This window comes from Marmota marmota, unplaced genomic scaffold, assembly GCF_001458135.2.
Source record: "Marmota marmota marmota unplaced genomic scaffold, marMar, whole genome shotgun sequence".
NCBI lineage: Eukaryota > Metazoa > Chordata > Mammalia > Rodentia > Sciuridae > Marmota > Marmota marmota.
This window is the reverse complement of record NW_026000171.1, coordinates 8,040,834-8,061,018: the sequence shown is the minus strand read 5'-3', so window position 1 is coordinate 8,061,018 and position 20,185 is coordinate 8,040,834. Positions and strand designations below refer to the sequence as shown.

Below are 20,185 nucleotides of genomic sequence, written 5' to 3'. Positions count from 1 at the left end.
TGCTCCTGCGCCCGGTCAAGCTGCTGCGAAGGCGCTTCCGGCTGCTGCTGGTACTCGCGGTGGTGTCCGTGGGGCTCTGGACTCTGTATCTGGAACTGGTGGCGTCGGCCCAGGTCGGCGGGAACCCCCTGAACCGGAGTAAGTAGCGCCGCCGGGCGAGGGACAGCGCAGAGGTGGGAGGAGGCGGCACCAGTGGCTCGCGCGTTGGGGGGAACCGCCTCAACATTGGACTCGATTTCCAACTCGTTTTCGTCTCCAGGTGCCCGGCGCCGCCCCGCGCTACTGGGGGAGAGAGGCGGACGGGGGTGGGGAGCAGCTTCAGGGCCGGACCTCCGAATTCCCGAGCCTGGCTCTGCCTTTCGGGCCATGTGGGGCCGGGACATTCTCGGGGCTTCTCGTTTCTCCCCTCGGAGAGGACACGAGGAGGCTCCAGGTTTGCCCTGCCAAAACGCTGGCTGAGACCTGGGGCACCTCCCACCTCTCCAGGCTTGCAGCTCCGCGGGAAAGAAACGCGCGGTCCACGCGTGGGCTTGAGGTTCGGTTGTAGTATGCCCTCGGCGGTCTCCACCGAGGCCATGCGCTCCAGTCGGAGCGACCCAAAGTTTGCCCACCCTCTTGTCTTTGGCTCTCTGCGTTTCCTCTCCTGCTGTGTCTTCTTGGGTTCTTTTTGAATAATTCCTCGGAGAGCCACCCCATCTTCCCCCATGCCATGCTTCACCCGGCTCCCAGCCTGTCCTCTCAAGTTTCCCACCACCTCGCTGCGCAGCCCCTACTTCTCGTTCAGGTCACCTCCTGCTAGTTTTCTGAAGCCCTCCTTGCAAATCCTATAGAATCTGCAAACTTCAGAAGAGGATGGACAGCACAGTGGACCCGGTAGTGGGTAGATTATTATGTCTATCTTTAACTTTACCAAAGTCACTTGATGTTTCTGTGCCTCAATTTCCTCCTAAAAAAAAAAAAATGGGAGGAAACAGTCTCTTCCCCTACTTCAATAGGTGTGACTCTCCCGAAGTGCCTTTCAATGGACTTTTGATGGACTTAACAAAGTAAAAGATCAATGTAATTAATAGCCACAAGGAGTGGAGAAATTCCCAGAATGGTGAGGTGCCCTTCCCCTGCTTGCCAGGCCCCCCGTTCAGAGTTCTAGCTCATTGAATCCCATGGCTTCACTTCCCCTTTCCTTAAACCTCAGAGAAAATGCTCTGACCTGTATTTGTGTTAACTCCTCTCCCCAGAGCTGGGTGTGGTGCTTTGCCTCCTCCTGTGGCCCAAAAGAGGAGAATTACTAAGAACAGTAACTGAGTGGGTTCAGGTTAGAAATATATATTTAAGGCCTAACCTCTTACTCTGTGCCAGTGGAGATAATTCTGGTTGGGTTAAGACTGACTTTGTCACCAAGCAAAGTAGCTTGGGCAATCAAGGGAGAAAGTGACAGTTTTTCAGGTCAAAGAAATTTAGTCTAAATGATCTCCAAGGTCCCTTTTAGTCTGGATCCTAATATTGTATAACCTTTGCCACTTGAGCACTTCCAGGCCCAGAGATCTCAAAACATACGGAGGAAAGCTGTGTTCAGCCACAGTCCCACAGCTCTACCTAGGAGAATTCTGACAAGCCCAGAATGCCTTCTCATAGCTAGTTCTTCCCTCCCTTGAACTCTCTCCCTACACAAGGCCAAGTAGCTGAGCTCTGTTCGAGTGTACACAGGTGGGAGGCCGGGAGGGATCTCCCTTCTCTCCTCAGGATACACCTTCCCTGTGTGGCCTTCATTTTGTTCATGTGACAATCATTGGGAATCTTCTGCACAAATTAAAGACAAAGGAAGGCAGTTTTGTGTGTGTGACCTCCTTTCTCCCCCATCCCTATTTTTCTTTTACTTCAGGTGTGCTTACTTCTCCAAGACCAAAACCTGTTTGCCATGATAATAATCTCACACTCTGGCTTCCAGTTTTTATCTCCTGTTGATTTTCTCATCCTAAGCAGTCAGTTCTTGGGTCTGTTGGGTTCTACTAGTGGATGAATCTGACTTGGTTTTCTTATTCTTTTTTTTCTTCTTCCAAACCTTCTCCAGAAAAATGTTCCCAACTTCCTATTCCAGAACTGGCTTTTTGTTTCCCTGTAATTTTTAACAAGAGGTTGAGCCTGGGTGCTGATGGATCTCTTCTTTCCTCTTCTCAGTCTCCTAGAACCCTGGAATCCATCTGCTATGCAAAGTGTTCAGCTCTTTCCTTGATTTCCTTATGGAATGAGATTTAGACAGTGGATGTGGTTTCTGGCACCTTGCCCCCCATCTCTTTTTTGTTGTTTAAAAACCCCAGACATTTTGCATCAAAGTTCCTTCCTGTCCTATAGCTCTTATTATCATCTCATAGCTATTTCTTTGAAGGGAGAGTTGGGGAGAAGAAATTGGGAAAGAAGAGATAGGAAAGAGGTTGCTAACATTCCCTCCTCCACACCCCACATCAATGGCAACAAGAGTAGTAAAACTGCCCCTTCCCAGAACTGTACTCCGGGCCCTTGACCATGACAACCAGAGCCCCATCTTGGCCCTGCTTCCCAATAAGCCACTCTGCCTCCTCTTTCTAGCAATCTCTGCCAACTCACTCTACCACCAGCTTGCCTGTCATCTGTAAGGCCAGCCTCCATTGCCCAGAACCTGTCATTTGCCTGTCCCTGTGTGACGGGTGTATTGGTCTAGCGCTGGAAGAAGTGTACAGAGAGATGGCAGTCACAAACTCCAGGGTGGTAAAGTAATGACAGGGGAGCATGCTTCCTTCCTGCTTCATCTTCATGAAATAACCCAGTAGTTTTAAGATATGTATGGTGTGCAATTTGGGTTCCATATGTAGAAAAAGATAACAGCCACAGTTGGGCTAGCATTAAGAGAAAAACAACCAAAATCATTAAAAAATAGAAAATGGATCCCTTGGACAAAAGAATTGGGGATGTTCACTCACTCATTTACACATATTTATTTAGTGCATACCTATTGTGTTAAGTCATTTAGATGTGATGACCATGATATAGTTTCTGTTCTCTATTACTTTCTATCTAGGATGAGAGCAATGTGTTTATATAAAAGAATCAGATTACGAAATAGTCATCAAGTTTTCCAAATGTAGAACTTAGATGTTTCTGTGATGCTTCTGGAAATGGAGCATAGCTTTCAATCCATTTCATGAAAGTGGGGACATTTGTAGAGATCCTGAGGAGCTGATAGATTCTTTTTTAAATATTTATTTTTTAATTTTAGATGGACACAATATCTTTATTTTTTATTTTTATGTGGTGCCGAGGATCAAACCCGTGCCTCATGCATGCTAGGCGAGCACTCTACCACTGAGCCACAACTTCTGTCTGAGCTGATAGAATTTTGATGGATTCCAGAAAGAGAAAAAAACAGCATAAACAAAGACTAAGCATCAGGGAAAATTTAGTGTTTGGGAATATGGAGCAACTAGGTTGGGTAGGACAAAAAAGTAGAAAGAAGAGTAAAGAATGGTGCTAATTGTGAAAAATTTTGAATAACAATCTTTTAATTTTTTTTCCTTTTGGTGCCAGGGGCACCTAACTGCTGAGCCACATCCCCAGTCCTTTTTATATTTTATTTTGAGACAGGGTCTTGCAGGCTTCACTAAGTTGCAGAGGCTGGCTTTGAACTTGTGATCCTCCTGCCTCAGCCTCCTGAGTCAGTGAGAATACAGGTGTATGCCACCATGCCCAGCTCAGTATTTTAATACCTGATATAGCTATACTGGTGTATACTGGCTGAAAAGCAGCTCTGGGAACAAACTGTTATTGGAAGTTAAAGATTATATATCTAGGCAGGTTTTTAACAAGTTATACCCATTTGTTCAGATTGGATTAGCTAGGGTTTTGCTTGAAGGTAAAGATCTGGACTAAAATGTTCTTTGCTCTATAATTGACCTACTGCTGGGATAAACTTGGAGCTATAACCAAGAGATAACAATTTGGGCAGAAAGCCAGGGCAAAGGGATATTGTGCACTGGCCTCCTTCTAGATCTCCCAAAGGTGGGTTTGGCATGTCCCTGCTTATGTGCCAGATTTACCTGGATCCCAAATTGCTCTCAATCAGGAACTAATTGGCTTTTGTTGCCTTCTGTCTACACATCATCTCTCTGGTTGGCCCTTATGATTTGTGATTGACTTGAGTGGGCTAAGGGAGGCACACCCACAGATGTCAGGCAGGCACTTCAGCTCCTGGGTCACCACAGCCACTCTGCTTTGGAAAGGATACAAACACTCCAGTAACAGAGGTAACCCTGGGCAGAGCAGTAATCTGAGACACAGGGAGGGAGGGAGAAGCAAATGAGACAGATGTGTGGGCCTAGGAAGGATAATGTGGCTTAGAGTTGAAACTTAGAGCAGAGGCAGGGCACAACTGCCTTGTGTGCTTCTTGTGGGCTGGGACCACGTCTCATGCAGCCTGGCTGGGCTGCTTCTCTTTCCCATGGAACCTCTGGGTCTTTTTCCTGTGTCCTACTTACCTTTCTTTACATTGATATTTGTTTGACCTGCCTGCTGTATGCATCTTCAAATTATTTAATTCTGGGCACATACTAAGTACTCACATAGGTACTTCCTGGTTATGAACAGTCAGCTCTGAATTTCCAAGCACCTGATATTTTCCACTAGCAGATATCTGTTTATCTGTGCCTATTCCAGGATTAGAACCTAGAAATTCTTGTTCCTTGTACTATGTACTTAGAATTGATAATAGCATTTGCATACAAATCAAAGGTAAGAATTAGACCATCAATGTTTTTTCATTTATAAAGCATGCTTTCTTTGGACCTTGTATTGCCTGTAGCAGGAATGTGTGTGACAATAGCAGATCATATCTACATTTGGTATCTGTCCTTTCCCTAGAACAGCCTCTGTTCTGATGTGGCCAGCAGCATCTCAGCTACACATCCACTGTCTTTATCCTCCCCACCACCCAAGGACTCTCATCTGAGTTAAGGTCCCATTCTCCTACTTGGAGGCACTGGGGCTGCTTGCCACTCGCTGTCCTAGGAGTTATTCAGACACCTGGCATGGTTATTATTGCTTTGTAGCATGAGGTCTTCTGAAATAGACACTTCTCTGCTGGTTTTAGGAGAGCCTGGTAGGTAAGTATGCTGCAGTAATTTTCCAGGCCACAGAGCCTGGTCTTGCCCTTTAGTGCTGAGCTTTATGAAGCAGAGCAGAGCAGCCGCCATAGCAAGTTTGCTTTGGAAGGGGACCTAGAGGCTGTTCTTGGAGTCAGCCGCTCACTGTCTAGTTCTTTAAGAGTTTCGTCACTCTTAGAAACTTCCCTTTTTAAATTTTCCACAAGCACTTTTCCTTGTGTCTAAAGACGATGAGGTCCAAACTAGGCCAATGATACATTTCAACCTTCAGGTAATCCCCCTTTGACCTTGTGAGCCACATAATTAATAGATTTATAGATTAGCTAAATTTATTTATAGATTAGCTGATATAAAATACTACTACTGGAAGAAGAAAAATTTGGATGGCTTGGGCTGAATGAATATGTTATACATTCTGAGCAAAGATGACAGTTTTTTTCTTTTTGTATTGGGAATTGAACTTAGGGGGGCTTTATTACTGAGCTACAGTCCTTTTTTAAAATTTTTAAATTTTGAGACAGAGTCTTGCTAAGTTGCTGAGGTTGACCTCAAATTCATGATCCTCCTGCCCCAGTCTCTTAAATTGCTGGCATTATAGGTGTGCACTGCCTTGCCTGGTGACAGTAGATCTTTAAATTTTTAACTTTTATGTTCTGCTTTGAATACTAAAGTAGCCATTAGATAAACAACAATGAAAATTTTAATTATCTCTTTGTGTGTGTGTGTGTGTGTACGTGTGTGTGTGTGTGTGTGTGTGTGGTCTTGAAGTTCAGACCCACGAACTCACATAGGTTGGGCAAGCATTCTAAACTATTCTACCACTGAGCTATATTTCTAGCACTCCCCCCCCACACTTTTTTTTGGCACTAGGAATTGAACATAGGGGCACTTTACCACTGAGTCACATCCCCAGCCCTTTTTTATATTTTATTTAGAGTCAGGTTCTTGCTGAGTTGCTTAGGGCCTCAAACTAAGTTGCTGAGGCTGGCTTTGAACTTGCAACTCTCCTATATCAGCCTCCCAGGCCACAGGGATTACAGATGTGTGCCATTGTACTTGGCTGGATTTTGGAATTCTTAGACAAGAATTCTAGAATTAAAATCCCCAAAAGCTGGAAAATTATTTTCATGGTCTTTTCCCCCCGCCATCTTTATTTAGCCTAATTGAAAAGTTGAGCCAGGCATGTTGGCACATCCCTGTAATCCCAGCTACTTGGTTGGCTGAGGCAGGAGGACCACAATTTCAAGGCCAGCCTCAGCAATTTAGCAAGACCCTGTCTTGCTAAATGGTTGGGATATAGCTCAGAAGTAGAATGATCCTGGGTTTGATCCTTACCACCACAAAAAAAGGGGGAAAATTGGATTATATCAACTTTGGCATCAAAAGACTATGGAGAGGTTGAAATCTGATGAGAGATGTTGGGGCCTGAGCCACTGTTGTTGAAAAAAATGACATAAACACAAAGCAAATTCAATAAAGTTTGAGGCACCCCTGACAGGTAAAACATTGAAGATGTTGGTCAGGAAATCTGGAGACCTAAAAAGTTCGTCATGTGGATACCACCCCACCCAAAGGTGTAGGAGGAAGACCCTCAGACCACCAGGGAGACTATGAACATGAAGATCTGCGGCTGTTGCCTGGCCTGAGGCTTATGGACACAGGCACAAACATTAGAGATTCTGCCCCTTTTTAAACAGCTGAGAAAAACAGGCCCAGAGACGAGACTGCATATGTTTCTTCTACCAATTTCTTTCTTTCTTTCTTTTTTTTTTCAGTTGTAGATGGACACAATATCTTTATTTTTATTTGTTTTTATGTGGTGCTGAGGATCAAACCCAGGACCTCACTCGTGCGAGGCAAGCACTCTACCACTGAGGTACAATCCCAGCCCCTAATTTCTTCTTTTAAACTGTGTTTTTGCTTTGCCTGGCAGAGGCTATGCTTATGTCCCACTTTATAGTGGGTAAAATTGTGCTTTGTGGCATTAGGGCCTGGGAAGAGGGCCTAAGAGGGATGGGAAAAGAAAAAGAAAGGTGGTGTGGGAATAGAGCAATGACATTCCAAGGGACTTTATATATAAGTGCCCTGGAAACTGAGTGATAAATATTTTTCAATTTTTATTTTGCAAATCTTGAATGGTGGCAGAGGTGATTCATTTTAAAACTTAAAGCAAATTATTTATGGAATGCCACTTTTTTGGCGGGTACTGAGTGGAAAAATTGTGGAATTTGAAGTTAGGGTAGGGTTCAAATCTGAGATATATTATTCACCAGTTGTGGGACCTCATATCCAGTACTTATTCATTCCCAAACTTCAGATGCTTCATTTTGGTCACGGGGTTTGAATGCCCTCCCTGTTAGAGCTTTGCTTGTAATAGAAGTTTACAATAGGTGCTGGGTTAGATTTAAAAGAAGTTAGAAACTTAGTGAGTGTTATTTCCCATCACTTTCCCTTCAGAGTTTGCAGTCTGGTAGAAACTGGAGAATGGCTGGGCAGGCAGATATGATTAGATCCATGCCCCAGTTGGCTCTTTTGCCAATACTTCTTCAACTTCTCTGTCTAGTCCTACTACAGTCACTAGGCCATCATGTCCAGCACCTGCCACCAAATACACATCCTCTAACCATTCTTTTTTACTGCTTTCATCTTTAATCCTCATTTTGGACAAAAACTTGAAATGGGGATTTGGGGGTAGGCTAGGAGGCAAAGGTTTGTTAGTTCATTTTTTGGGGGAAGGGTACTGGGGATTGAATTCAGGGGGATTCGACCACTGAGCCACATCCCCAGCCCTTTTTTGTATTTTATTTAGAGACAGGGTCTCACTAAGTGTTTAGTGCCTCACTTTTGCTGAGGCTGGCTTTGAACTCGTGATCATCCTGCTTTAGCCTGTCAAGCTGCTGAGGTTACAGGCATGTGCCACTCACTTGGCCTGTTAGGAAGAAAAGGTTTTTGATGAGAAAGAGGTATTTTGGAGGATGCACCAGGGCACAATTGGGACACAGTAATTTGCCACTTTGCTGCATGTCCCCTGAAGTATGAGGACTTCAGGAACTCTGTTATGGTTTGGATTTGAAATTTCCCCCAAAGGCTCTTATGTTGAAGATTTGATCCCCAAGGCAGCTGTGTTCAGAGATGGGGCCTTTAGAAGATGAATGGATCATGAGGGCTTTAGCCTTATCAATAGAGTAAACTGTTTATGGACTTATAGCTTAATGGATTTAGGGAGAGGAGTTTGTCATAAAGCAAGCTCTTTCTGCTTCCTAGCCACCATGAGGTGAATAACCTTGCTTTACCATGCAGTCCCCTCCATGATGTTCTGCCTTGCCATAGGCACAGAAACAATTTAGTCAAGAGACCATGGACTGAAATTTCTGAAACTATGAGCCAAAATAAAGGTTTTGTCCCCCCTTTTTTTTTTCTTGTACCTGGGATTGGCTCAGGGTGTTTTACCACTCAGCCACGTCCCTTGCCCTTTTTATTTTTTATTTTGAGACAAGGTCTTGCTAAGTTGCTGAGGCTGGCTTTGAACTTGCAATCCTCAGCCTCCCACGCGCCACTGGGCCTGGCAGGTTTCCTCTTTTAAGTCAATATTTTCAGGTATTTTGTCACAGCAATGGACAAAAAAGCTGACTAACACAGACTGAAGAAATGCTAGGCAGTTTTCTTAGTTTAAAATCCTAGCTCTGTAACTGAGTTACCATGAGCAGTAGATTAGGTAAAATAAATTTGCATTAAATGGTTAAAACATAAGATTAATGTAGTATATAGTATTTTTAAAGGAACATAATAAACTTGAAATAAAACTTTTGAGTTTTTTTGTTTTTGTTTTTGTTTTGAGACTGAATTCTACTAAATTGTCCAGGCTGGCCTTGAACTTGAACTTGCAATCCTCCTTTGCCTCTGTCCCCCAAATAGCTGGGATTATAGGCTTACAACACTGCACTCGGCTTGTGAAGGCTTTAGTTTCATAATCTTTGGAAAGGGATGCCTCTTTCAAGAGTAGGTTTGGCACTTTCCTGTGCCACTCAGGGGCCAAGGGGACAGTCTATCTTTGGTGTTCTGGCACTGGTCTTTCAAGACTCAGTTGCCTGAACCAGGAGGTGGCAGTTATCCCAGGGCCTCTGGCCACTTTGGCCTCCAAGGTCATCTTTGACAACATGGTCTCCACACAGCAGTTGCCTAGAGGATTAAAGATCTCCCTGCTGAGATCTTCTTACAAATCCTCTGATCCACTCCTTTCCAGCCTGCCTGCCAACCCAGTGTTCAAATGGATGTGTGCAGCATTGCTCATGCACACTGGCCCTAACCAGTCAGCTGGTCTCACTAGCGGACTACCAGTATGAGGGCAGTGAGGATTTCCTCCGGAACCAGAGACAAAGTGCCAATACTCATTCTCAATCCTTGGTTCTCCTTTCTTTCCATTTCTGCTAAAAGCCTGGGCAAAGGGGGATGGAGATGGAGATATATGCCAAATGAATGGCTTTTAGTAGCAGCAGAAGATAGGGGAGAAATAAGAGGAAGAGAAATTGAGGGAGAGACTTCTATCCCATTTATTTTTTGGGAGGGTCTGTAAGTCTTATTTGGTTCTATTTCAAACTTGTTAGATCTCTTAAAATACTGTATTAATCTTAAGGTTTTAAAGTTTTTTAACAAATTAATGTGATCTAATCTGTTTTCTAAATTATTGTTTTCTCTAAGGGACTGCCAGAGCATTAGCATGTGCTTGCTGATGTGATCAGTATCTTCTGCTGAAGACAGGATTGTCGCATCTTCATGTTTTGGCCTTTGGTGATTTCTTTTACTTTATGAAGAGGTTAAGTCAATAAAATTAAGTTAGCTATACTTCATACAGTGATTATACTGTATTCAAAAAGGAAGTCCTTTGGCTTCAATTAAGATCTCCTCCTTCTCCAGCAATCTGTGATTATCGGAGTATGTGTGTCTAAGCAAAGGTGAATATTCCCCTATGAAGCATTTGTTTAGATAAAAGTTATGGGAGCCCAAGTTCTGTAGTGCAGAGGCTCACATGGAATGAAGGAGATGAGGCTGAAAAGGTGGTAGCAACCTCATTATGGAGTCTTTTTTATCTACTAATTTGTATTTTAATTCTTGAAATATTTATTGACCAACAATGTCTTAGGAATGGTGTCTGCAGGTAGGTTAGCTACTGGAAGTTTGTAAGATGACTTGACGTACAGCGGTCACTCACGTGGTTTTTATATCATCAAATGGTGGGTGATGAGCATCCAGCTGAAAAGGGGATAGATGAAAGCTGAAACATGTCAAGGAAGGAAGTGACAAGAGTTCAGTGACAGAGCTAATGTAGAACGGGAGAAAATACTAAAGTTCTGGATTTCACACATGGTTCTCTGCCTGTGCTCTGCCATGATAGTTTCAATAAGGTCTGCCTTGCCCACCCAACATCTCAAAATGTTCTCATGAGGGGAAAAAAAAAAATGTCTGTTTCTTCTTGCATAGTCCTCCCCGTGAGACTTGGTTACCATGCTGGTCCTAGAGAAGAATACAAAAGGGACAGGAAGACAATCATTCAACCAATGTTTTTTGAGCACCCATTAAATGATAGGCAATGTTCTAGGTATTAAGGATGTGGGAAGGAATTGGAAATTTAAAGTCTTTGCCCTCATGGAGCCTACATTTGTAGGGAAGAAAAGACAAATAATAATGACATCAAGAAATAGTTAAGAATTTCAGATGGGGATTTTTTTCTGGGGGAGAAAACCATGGTAGTTGTGAAGAGGGACTGGATGGAGGTGTGAGAAAAGACTAGCTTGAAGGGTGAGGGGGCTTTCCAAGAAGTGACATTCCTAAAACAGATATTTTAGGGGTAGAGGACACAATGAAGCACCTGTGGGCATCCGGAATTAGCAAATGGGAGCTGGGTAGAGAGGAAGCAAATGTAGAACAGGGTCATTGCTGGTTTTCAGGTTAAGCACTCCTCCTGCCCTTCTTGTTGTCCTGAGAACAATGTCCTCTCCCTAGTGGCAGGAGTTAGTCTCAGACTTTGAGCTCTCTATTGGGAGTACTTGAAAAAGGTGTTGGCTAAAGGCTCTGTCTAGACTTTGGGAGAAACTGATAGAGGTTGTTCTTCCCTCATTACAAACCTGGATCCCAAAAGTAGTATGGGGAGGGGGCTGGATGTCCTATTGAGAGTCCAGCTGGAATTAACCTCTGCTCTCCCTTTCCAGATAGGATTTTTTTTTTGGGGGGGGGGTACCTCCATTAGTGCACTTATCAAAGTCTGCCTTGCATCAGAGTTATTTGTCTGAATTTGTCTTTCCCCATGAGATTGTGAATTTTTGGAGATGCTAGACCTGGGCATCATCCCCATGCCCCCATCTGCAGAGATTTTTTTTTTAACCTTTTGTTGATCCCATTAAACTGTAAGAATCTGATGAAGAGGGCTGGGGATAAAGCTCAGTGGTACAGCACTTGCCTCACATGTGTGAGGCACTGGGTTTAATCCTCAGCACCACATAAAAATAAAGATATTGTGTCCATCTACAACTAAAATAATATTAAAAAAAAAAGAATCTGAGGAAGAAACAGTTGAGCCTCTCCCCAGAAGTTTGCCCATTGCACCTCCAGATATCTTGCCTAGAATTTTGGGGAGAGGTACACAGGTCCCTGACCCTGTCCATGAAACCATAGTTAGTAACTCTACCTGAGTGCTTTATCCAAGCATGTAATGTGGAAGTACTGAGAGTCTGATTGACTTGGGAACATTCTCTCAATGTTCAATGTCTCCTTTAGTTGCCGTGGACAGATGTTAGGTGGGAGAAAAAGCCAGAAAGCAGCTCTACTACTAGGAGATGCAGAAGAGCATATAAGGCAACCAGAGAACAGTGGCAACACCATCACTTCTTGTCGCAGAACCAGAGTTGGGCCTTGGATTGGTTTTCTCTCGCCTCTTTGCCTTTGCTTGTGCTGTGTTCCAGGATCATGACAGCCCTTCTGCTTGCCTTTCAAAACTCTGCCTGCCCTGTTAGCCCATCACTTCCCTGGACCCTTCCTCAAATACTGAGAATGAGCTGAGATAGCCCTTTTTGGAATTTCTTTTCACTAAAGTTGTCTGAAATTTACAGTTGAGTATTCAATTTTCTTCACTTCTACTTCATTTGGGTTGGTATTGTATATTCCAGCTAGATTGATAGAGAAGCCAAAGATGGCTCAAGAGTCTCTGGTTAGGGAAATTTGCTTCTCCTTCCCTACAGGCTTTGATGGAATGCCAGCAAGAGGCAGGCAGCTAATTTAGCACTGAAGCACTGAGTCTGCACACCTTCCTTCATCATGGCTAAGTGGTCAAGAAAAAGTCTGTAAAGCCATCCTTCCTGAGTTTGAGCCCCAGCTCCAATTTAGTAAACTGTACCTCATTGAATAGATTACTGAGCCAGTTCCTTTCCTATAAAATGAAAATTATTTTTCCAATACTTGGGATTGAATTCAGGGGTACTGTACCCCTGATCTACAAGCTACATCTCCCTCTCTTTTTCTTTTGGTACCTGGGATCAAACTCAGGGCACTCAGCCACTGAGCCACCTCTCCAGCCCTGTTTGTATTTTATTTAGGGACAGGGTCTCACTGAGTTGCTTAGCGCCTCACTTTTGCTGAGGCTGTCTTTGAACTAATGATTCTCCTGCTTCAGCCTCTCCAGCTGCTGGGATTATAGGCGTGCAACACTGTGCCTGGCTTTCCCCTTCCCTTTTTATTTTTTGTTTTGAGACAGGGTCTTGCTCAGTTGCCCAGACTTACCCTGAATTTGTAATCCTCCTGCCTAAGCCTCCCAAGTTGCTGGGATTACAGACATGCACCACTGCACCTAGCTAATGGGACTCTTAATAGTATCTACTTTGTTTAGTTGACTATTAAAGCCCCCCTCATTCTTTTTTTTTTTAAATTTTTAATTCTAATTTGTTATATATGACAGTAGAATGTATTACATTTCATATTACATCTATAGAACACAATTTTTCAAATCTCTGGTTGTACGCAAGGTATAGTCACACCATTCATGTCTCCATACATGTACTTAGATAATAATGTCTATGTCGTTCTACCATCTTTTCTACCCCCATGTCCCTCCCTTCCCCCCCATGCCTTTGCCCTACCTAGAGTTCATCTAACCCTCCCATGCTCCCCTACAACCCCATTAGGAATCAGCATCCTTATGTCAGAGAATTCCCCCCATTATTTTGATTGGTTTTAGGGTGCTGTCTCTCCCATATCATAAATAATTCTATGACAGGAATAGTGTTCTCTCTCTCTCTCTCTCTCGTGCTAGGGATCAAACCGAGGGCATCAGGCATGCTAAGGGCACACTCTATTGCTGATCTACACCCCCAACCCACATATATTTTTAATTCTGAGATGGCTAATGTGTGGGCCCATTGCAGAGTCCTCCAGTACAACATGCAATTTCTTTTACTGAGCTCCGATGCAACCTCAGAGTGTTTGTCAACCCAGCTCCCCAGGTAGTTGCTATGAATTGACTTGAGTTGCCCCTTAAAATAAAATTTGCTTAACCTCCTGATTTTAACAATGAAGAATTTAAGACCTAGAGAGTTTTAGTCAACCTGCTCAGATGGCAGTGCCAGGCTAAGAAATTCTGATGGGTAGACTGCTCGTTGCACCACTTGTGCCACTTTTCATTCACTTTACTTCTTCCCTTTTTGTTTGCTGAGAATGCTCCTCCTCCTCCTCCTCCTCCATCATCATCATCATCATCATCATCATCATCATCCTGGAGATTGGACCCAGGACCTCACACATGCTAGGGTAAGCACTCTACTGAGCCATACCCCCAGGCCTTTTTATTTTTTGAGACACAGATCTTGCTAAATTTCCCAGGCTGGCCTGGAACTTAGATCCTCCTGCCTCAGCCTCCCAACTCACAGGGATTACAGGCGTAAATCACCTCACCTGACTATTTTTTTGGGAGGCACTGGGGATTGAACCCAGGGGTGCTTAACCACTGGGTCACATCCCCAGCCCTTTCTTGTATTTTATGTAGAGACAAGGTTTCACTGAGTTGCTAAGTACCTCGCCAAGTTGCTGAGGCTGGCTTTGAACTCACAATCTTATTACATCAGCCTCCTGAGTGTCTGGGATTACAGGCCTGCACCTCTGCACCCAGCCTGATCTGTGGTGCTATAGGTCTATACCAGTGCCCAGTGCATCCCAGGCAAGCCCACTACCACTGAACTATATCTCCAGCCCTCATTTATCTTTTCTTACCAGTGAGCCAACTGGAGTTATTGGCACTTAGTTTGGAGGTGGATCATATTTTCAGTTCAAGTACTATTGGGGGCAATCTGTGGGTTTCCCGAAAGTTCTCTGGTGATACTCTGCTTTCATATTATTGGTTGAGAGTAGCCTTCAAAGAAGTTCTTGTTGCTGTTGAATTCTCACATTGCAAGGGGCAAGATCTGATGTTCCTGGCTGGGTGTGGAGGCTGAGGCAGGAGGATCACAAGTTCAGAGTCAGTTTCAGCAACTTGGCGAGGCCCTAAGCAACTCAGCGAGAACTCTCTCTAAATAAAATATAAAAGAGGGCTGAGAATGTGGCTCAGTGGTCAAGTTCCCCTGGGTTCATTCCTTGGTACAAAAAAAAAAAAAAAAGATTTGATATTCCTCAAGCAACAGATCCCTTTGTTGTAGGCTCCCATCCTGCAAACAGGGCCTGTTCCAGTGTAGAGCTGCTGCTTCTTTTTTTTTTTTTTTTTTTTTTTTTTTTTTTTTTTTTTTTTTTTTTTTTTTTTNTTTAAAAAAAAAAAAAAAAAAAAAAAAAAAAAGCACAAATGGATTCATGCTGTCTTATCTCACTCTGTTGAATTGAGGAGAATTGAGAAATAGAATGGATGAAGTTGATTTCAAATCCAAAGAATCCTGGGACACTTGGATCATGAAACACTTTGGTAGAAAGATGTAATAAAACATTTAAAACATATAGTCTTTTGTAAAAAGATACAAGTGATGTGGGCTGAGTTTTCATAATCCTGGTCTTAGGTAGCAATTAAAAGTACATCACTGGTAATTCTATGGAGGGGGGGAGATGAAGTGGGTGACAAGTTAAAAAACACAGTGAGGTGCCAACAAGTGGGTTCAGCTCATGTTTGGATGATTACAAAGAAAAGGTGATCAAAGAATGCTCCAGCTTGATTTAGCATTTTGAATAAGAGTTCAATCTTGATGCATGAAAATTAGAAAAATATTTACATAAGGAACATTCTACAGGTGTAAAGCTTTAATTATATGACTCAGGAACCACCACCTGGCCATTATTGGGGGATATTTAATGAAGCAAGAGCTGTCAAATTGGAAATGGTGTTTACCACCTTGAGAAAAGAAATGGATATACACTACCCAAGGTGTTTGTTGATAGAAAAACTAAAGTGGAGGGCAGTTCAATTTCTGGGAAATGGAAGTATATTGTGATATTTGGTGGGGGGAACAATTGTGAAATTATTTAGCAGCCTTTATAAATCTAAAGTAGTTTTTTTTTTTGTTAGTTTACCAAGGTAAACATTTTATATGTAACTTAGTGTTTTAGTTATTTTGCTGTTGCAACCAAAAGACCTGACCAGAACATTTTTAGCGGAGGAAGTTTATTTGGGGCTCATGGTTTCAGAGGTCTCAGAGGTCTCAGCCCATAGACAGCTGATTCTTGCTCTGGGACAGAACATCAAGGCAGAAGGGTGTAGCTGAGGAAAACAGCTCAGGACACGGCAATCAGGATGGTGAGAGAGAGAACATGCTCGAGAGCAATTCCACTCACCAGGGACAAAATATAAACCCCAAAGGCACACCCCCAGGGACCTGTCTCTAGTCACACTCCACCTGTCTACAGTTCCACCATCCAGTTAATCTATTCAAGTGGTTTAATGCACTGACTAGGTTAAAGCTGTCAGAACTCAATCATTTCACCTCTAAACTTTCTTGCCTTATTTCACACGTGAGCTTTTGGGGGACACCTCATACCTAAACTGTAACATTTGGCTTGCTAGAAGTGATTAGGCTTCTTATGTTGAGAAATCAGAAGACCTGAGAGGCAGGTGGGGTGGAAAGCTCCACTGAAATAATTTCTTCTAGCAACTCCCCCCCCATGCAAGGGATAAAATTGTCATGAAAGAGTTGTTTTTCTATATTTTTTTTTTCTGATTCTTTACGTTGCTAAGAAGGCTTGAAGAGTTTCAGAGCAATGAACACTTTCCCCAGTTGGCAGGGGTTTCATGAACCAGTCACGTGAGAGGAGCAGAAGGTAAGGGAGAACAGTGGTACTTTGTTTTCTGTAGGACCTTTCTCTGCAGTCTGGCATTTTAGGATCAGAGGTTCCACCTCTCTTCTTCTTGAAGGAAGTTTGGTCCTTTTCCACCCATCTGGGAATTTGTCCTCTGTTGCTGCTTAAAGATTCCTATGGGGCATTGGAGGTAGAAATGAGACCCCCATGGAAGGAAGAGTTCTGGAGTTTGCTGAGAAGAAAGGAAGCACAGCTTGCTACCTCTTATTAAGAGGAGAAACTAAAGCAAGAGGGGGCTGGCACTGACAAATCTCATTAAGTTTACTTATCTTATCACTGAAGTGAGTTGGGAGACTCACAAGACTGTTCTGACCACCTGCACTAGGTAAGGTATATGGGATGGTTCAGAAGCTCAGCAGGCCACAAGATATATTCTAGAATCTCTCTGGAGTAACTTAACTCAATTTTTAAAAAAATGCCACTGGGGATTGAACCCAGGGGTACTTACTATTGAGCTACATTGCCAGCTCTTTTTATTTTTAATTTTGAGACAAGGTCTTGCTAAATTGCCTAGGATGGTCTTGGACTTGTGATCTTGCTACTTGAGCCTCCTGATTAGCTGAGGTTGCAGGTGTGCGCCATTGTGCCTGTCTGGAGTAATTTAGATCTTGCTGGGGGCATTTTGATACATGGCTGTGGCTGTGATGGTGTCACTGTACCACTCTGCCCAGATCCCTCCGTTAAAGTGAGCTGGTGTTCTTTGGACTAACAGAGCTATTAAGATAAAGGCAGAGGATTTTGAATCTGTTCATTGGAAAAAGGAATTGCCTACCATGGGTGCCAGTCACTGGTCAATGACAGGGACAAAATGCATAATTAAAGAAGTGTGGGGAAGGGGATCATACTTCTAAGGAATCCTTTTGTGGGGGTGTGGTGCTGGGGATTGAGCACAGGGCCTGGGACATGCTAGGCCAGTGCTCAACCCCTGAGCTGTTTCCCAGCCCCAGGAATTTTGATAGGGGCAAGATGAGCAAGTAACTGAAAGGTCCAGGAGGATGAGACCTGAGAAGAAACCAGCAAGGAAAGTCGGTGAATTTGTGCAATCAACTGAGATTTGTCAAAGGAAAGTAAAAGCCTTAGATAGTCATAGGAGTCTGGGCTAAAAGAGAACATAGAGGTCGCCCATTGTGCTCAAACTGTGAACTTCAGTGGTTGTGTTACTGGCTCAGTGGGTTCTTGTCCCCTCCATCAGAAGAATCAGGCAAAAACACACTGTGAAGAGAACAAGACTCTATTGGGACTTCTTATGCCAGCAGAAACGGGAGACAGCACTGGCCAAGGGAGTGTCAAGTTGCCTCCTTTAACAAAGAAGGAAGCTAGTTTTATTCCTATGAAAGGGTAGTAGGGGTGGTTTAGAGTTTAGGAATATTAATTGACTTTAGGTGAGTTTTTTGGGGGGCGGGTACTGGGGATTGAACCCAGGGGTGCTTAACTGAGTACTACCTCCCCAGTCCTTTTTTTTTTAAAATATTTATTTTTTAGTTTTTTTTTAAGGTGGACACAATATCTTTATTTTATCTTTTATGTGGTGTTGAGGATCTAACCCAGTGCCTTGCGCATGCCAGAAGAGTGCGCTACCGCTTGAGCCACATCCCCCGCCTCCCCCAAGTCCTTTTAAAATTTTTTTTTTTTTTTTGGTACCAGGGGTTGAACCCAGGTACACTTAACCACTGAGCCACATCCCCAACCTTTTAAAAATATTTTATTTAGAGATAAGGTCTCTCTGAGTTGTTTGGTGCCTTGTGCCTTGCTAAGTTGCTGAGGCTGCTTTTGAACTCATGATCCTCCTGCCTCAGCCTACTGAGCTGCTGGGATTACAGCGTGCACCACCACTGCACCTGGCCCTTTTTAAAATTTTGAGATAGGATCTTGCTATGTTGCCCAGGCTGGCCTCAAACTTTTGATCCTCCTGCCTCAGCCTCCTCAGTCATTGGGATTACAGTGTGTTCCGGTGCCTATTGGTGCCTATTGGTGAGTGGATTTCAATAGATGTTCTTTTTTCCTGGTTCAGCACTTCAGCCTTGAGGGAGGGGGAGTCAGCAGCCATCCTGGTATCAAACGTTACAGCTCTCATATTGGCACCGCTTCCTGCATCAACATCTTTGCTCTGTGGTAAGGAAGAGTTGCTGTAGCTGTTAGAGAACACAGAGGAGAGAGTGGTGAAAACATAAATCACTGGTAATTTGCTGTTTTGGTTACTCCTCAAAAGTTTTATGCTTTATGTGTTTTGTCCATGGAGGGTCAGGTCAAGGTTCTCCTGGCTTTACTGATGTACCTCATTTCTGAGGCCAGTAATGTTTAAAAGATTGAGAGTGTGGGGAAAGGCACGTATCATGTTCTTTTTTGCAGTACTGGGGTCTCAGTTTCCTTTTTTTGTAAATGCAGAGGCTTAACTACATGGTTTTTGAGGTCCCCTCTGACTCTGACATTATTTCCAAAGAAAATGCTATTTTCCTCATCTCTGAAGATTCTGAATTAGATGTAGATGGAGAAAGATTGGAAAATGAGACTCAGGGAAGATGCATAGGTTCAGATCCTGGCTCTGCCCACATTTAGCTGTGCAGCCTTCTCAGTCTGGCAGGAGGGCAGCTGGGCCCAGCTTATCCCCAGACACAGTGGTGGTCCTCCACCTTCCCCTTCTCACACTTTCTTCTTTCCCCCAGGAGAGAAGGGTGGGTTCCATAGGTGGGGGTTGGGAGGGAGGGGCTGAAGCTGGTTGAACTGTGGTGATAATCCTTTAGAGTATCTCTGGGAGAGGCTCAGTAATCTAGTGGGCATTTCCACAGGCCATGGTGACTATGGTCATCTTTCTCATAGTCCTCCTCTGTACTTCTGGGCTATGGACTGGTCCAGTCCCCACCCCAGGGCCTGGCCTGTCCCCCTATTCCTCCCTGCCTGCTGGGCAGCCATCACACAAATGCCACTGTGTGCATAGCCCAGGGATGGGAGGGACTTCTGCCATGGACTTGCCAAGGAATTGGCTGCTTATTTTGGCAGTTTCCACTGCAGGCCTCCTGACCAGACCATCAGAAGTGGAGGGAACTAGAGGTGGGAGTTAGTGAGTCATGGGCTTTGCTTTGGGGAGGGAGCCTTTGCTAGAGTGCCCCTCTGGGAAGCAGATTTCCCCTCTAAAAGACAAGGGGAGGTACTTCTGGATCCCCCCTTGCAGGCTTACCGACTAGGGTCAACTAATTTGATGAGCATCCCCATGGTGTTGTGTGTAATGGGAATAATGATCCTGACCTCACAAGGTTGTGATGGTGAGTTGAAAACCTGGCACATCGAAAGCTTTCAGTAAGCTTGTTTTCCATTCCTTGGTGCGCCTGGAGTTAAGGCCGGGACAGGGTGTACCCCGTGGATGCAGACGTGGAGAAGAGCAGAAGGAAAGCAAAGGCACACCCCCACCCATGCCCCTGCCCCCAGCAGCCAGATGCCTAGCTGTTCATGTGTTTTTCAGAGCCTAGCCAGAGGCTGGCCATGATGGAAGAGTGGGCAGTTTCTTTGTGCTGCCTTCTCCTAACCCCTCGTTGTCCTGGGGCAGGGCAGACAGGCTCCCAGTCATTACCTCACCACAGGGCCCCTGTCTGCCAGAGTGAGTGGTGGAACTGCCTGGGTGGAGAGCTGTAGGCTAATTTTAGACCTGGAGACTCCCTGCCAACAGCTGTGGCTGGGCCCAGGCAGCTGGGCTAGGATGACTTGTGGGGAGGTCTCAGTCTTCTTACAGGGATCCCTGGATGCAGCCA

The 20,185-nt window shown here is 44.2% G+C and overlaps 2 protein-coding genes across 21 annotated transcripts in view; both read left to right on the top strand.

The window, feature by feature from the left end:
* The window catches only part of Erc1 (ELKS/RAB6-interacting/CAST family member 1), a 1,605,700-nt gene that overhangs the window by 510,508 nt on the left and 1,075,007 nt on the right, over positions 1-20,185 (top strand). The gene's annotated exons all lie outside the window — the stretch shown is intronic.
* Positions 3-20,185, top strand: part of B4galnt3 (beta-1,4-N-acetyl-galactosaminyltransferase 3) — a gene marked incomplete at its 5' end in the record, with an annotated part of 103,887 nt that continues 83,704 nt past the window's right edge. The window contains one exon of the mRNA XM_048787565.1: positions 3-138. Within this exon, the coding sequence (XP_048643522.1) occupies positions 3-138 (136 nt within the window). The remainder of the gene's footprint in view (positions 139-20,185) is intronic.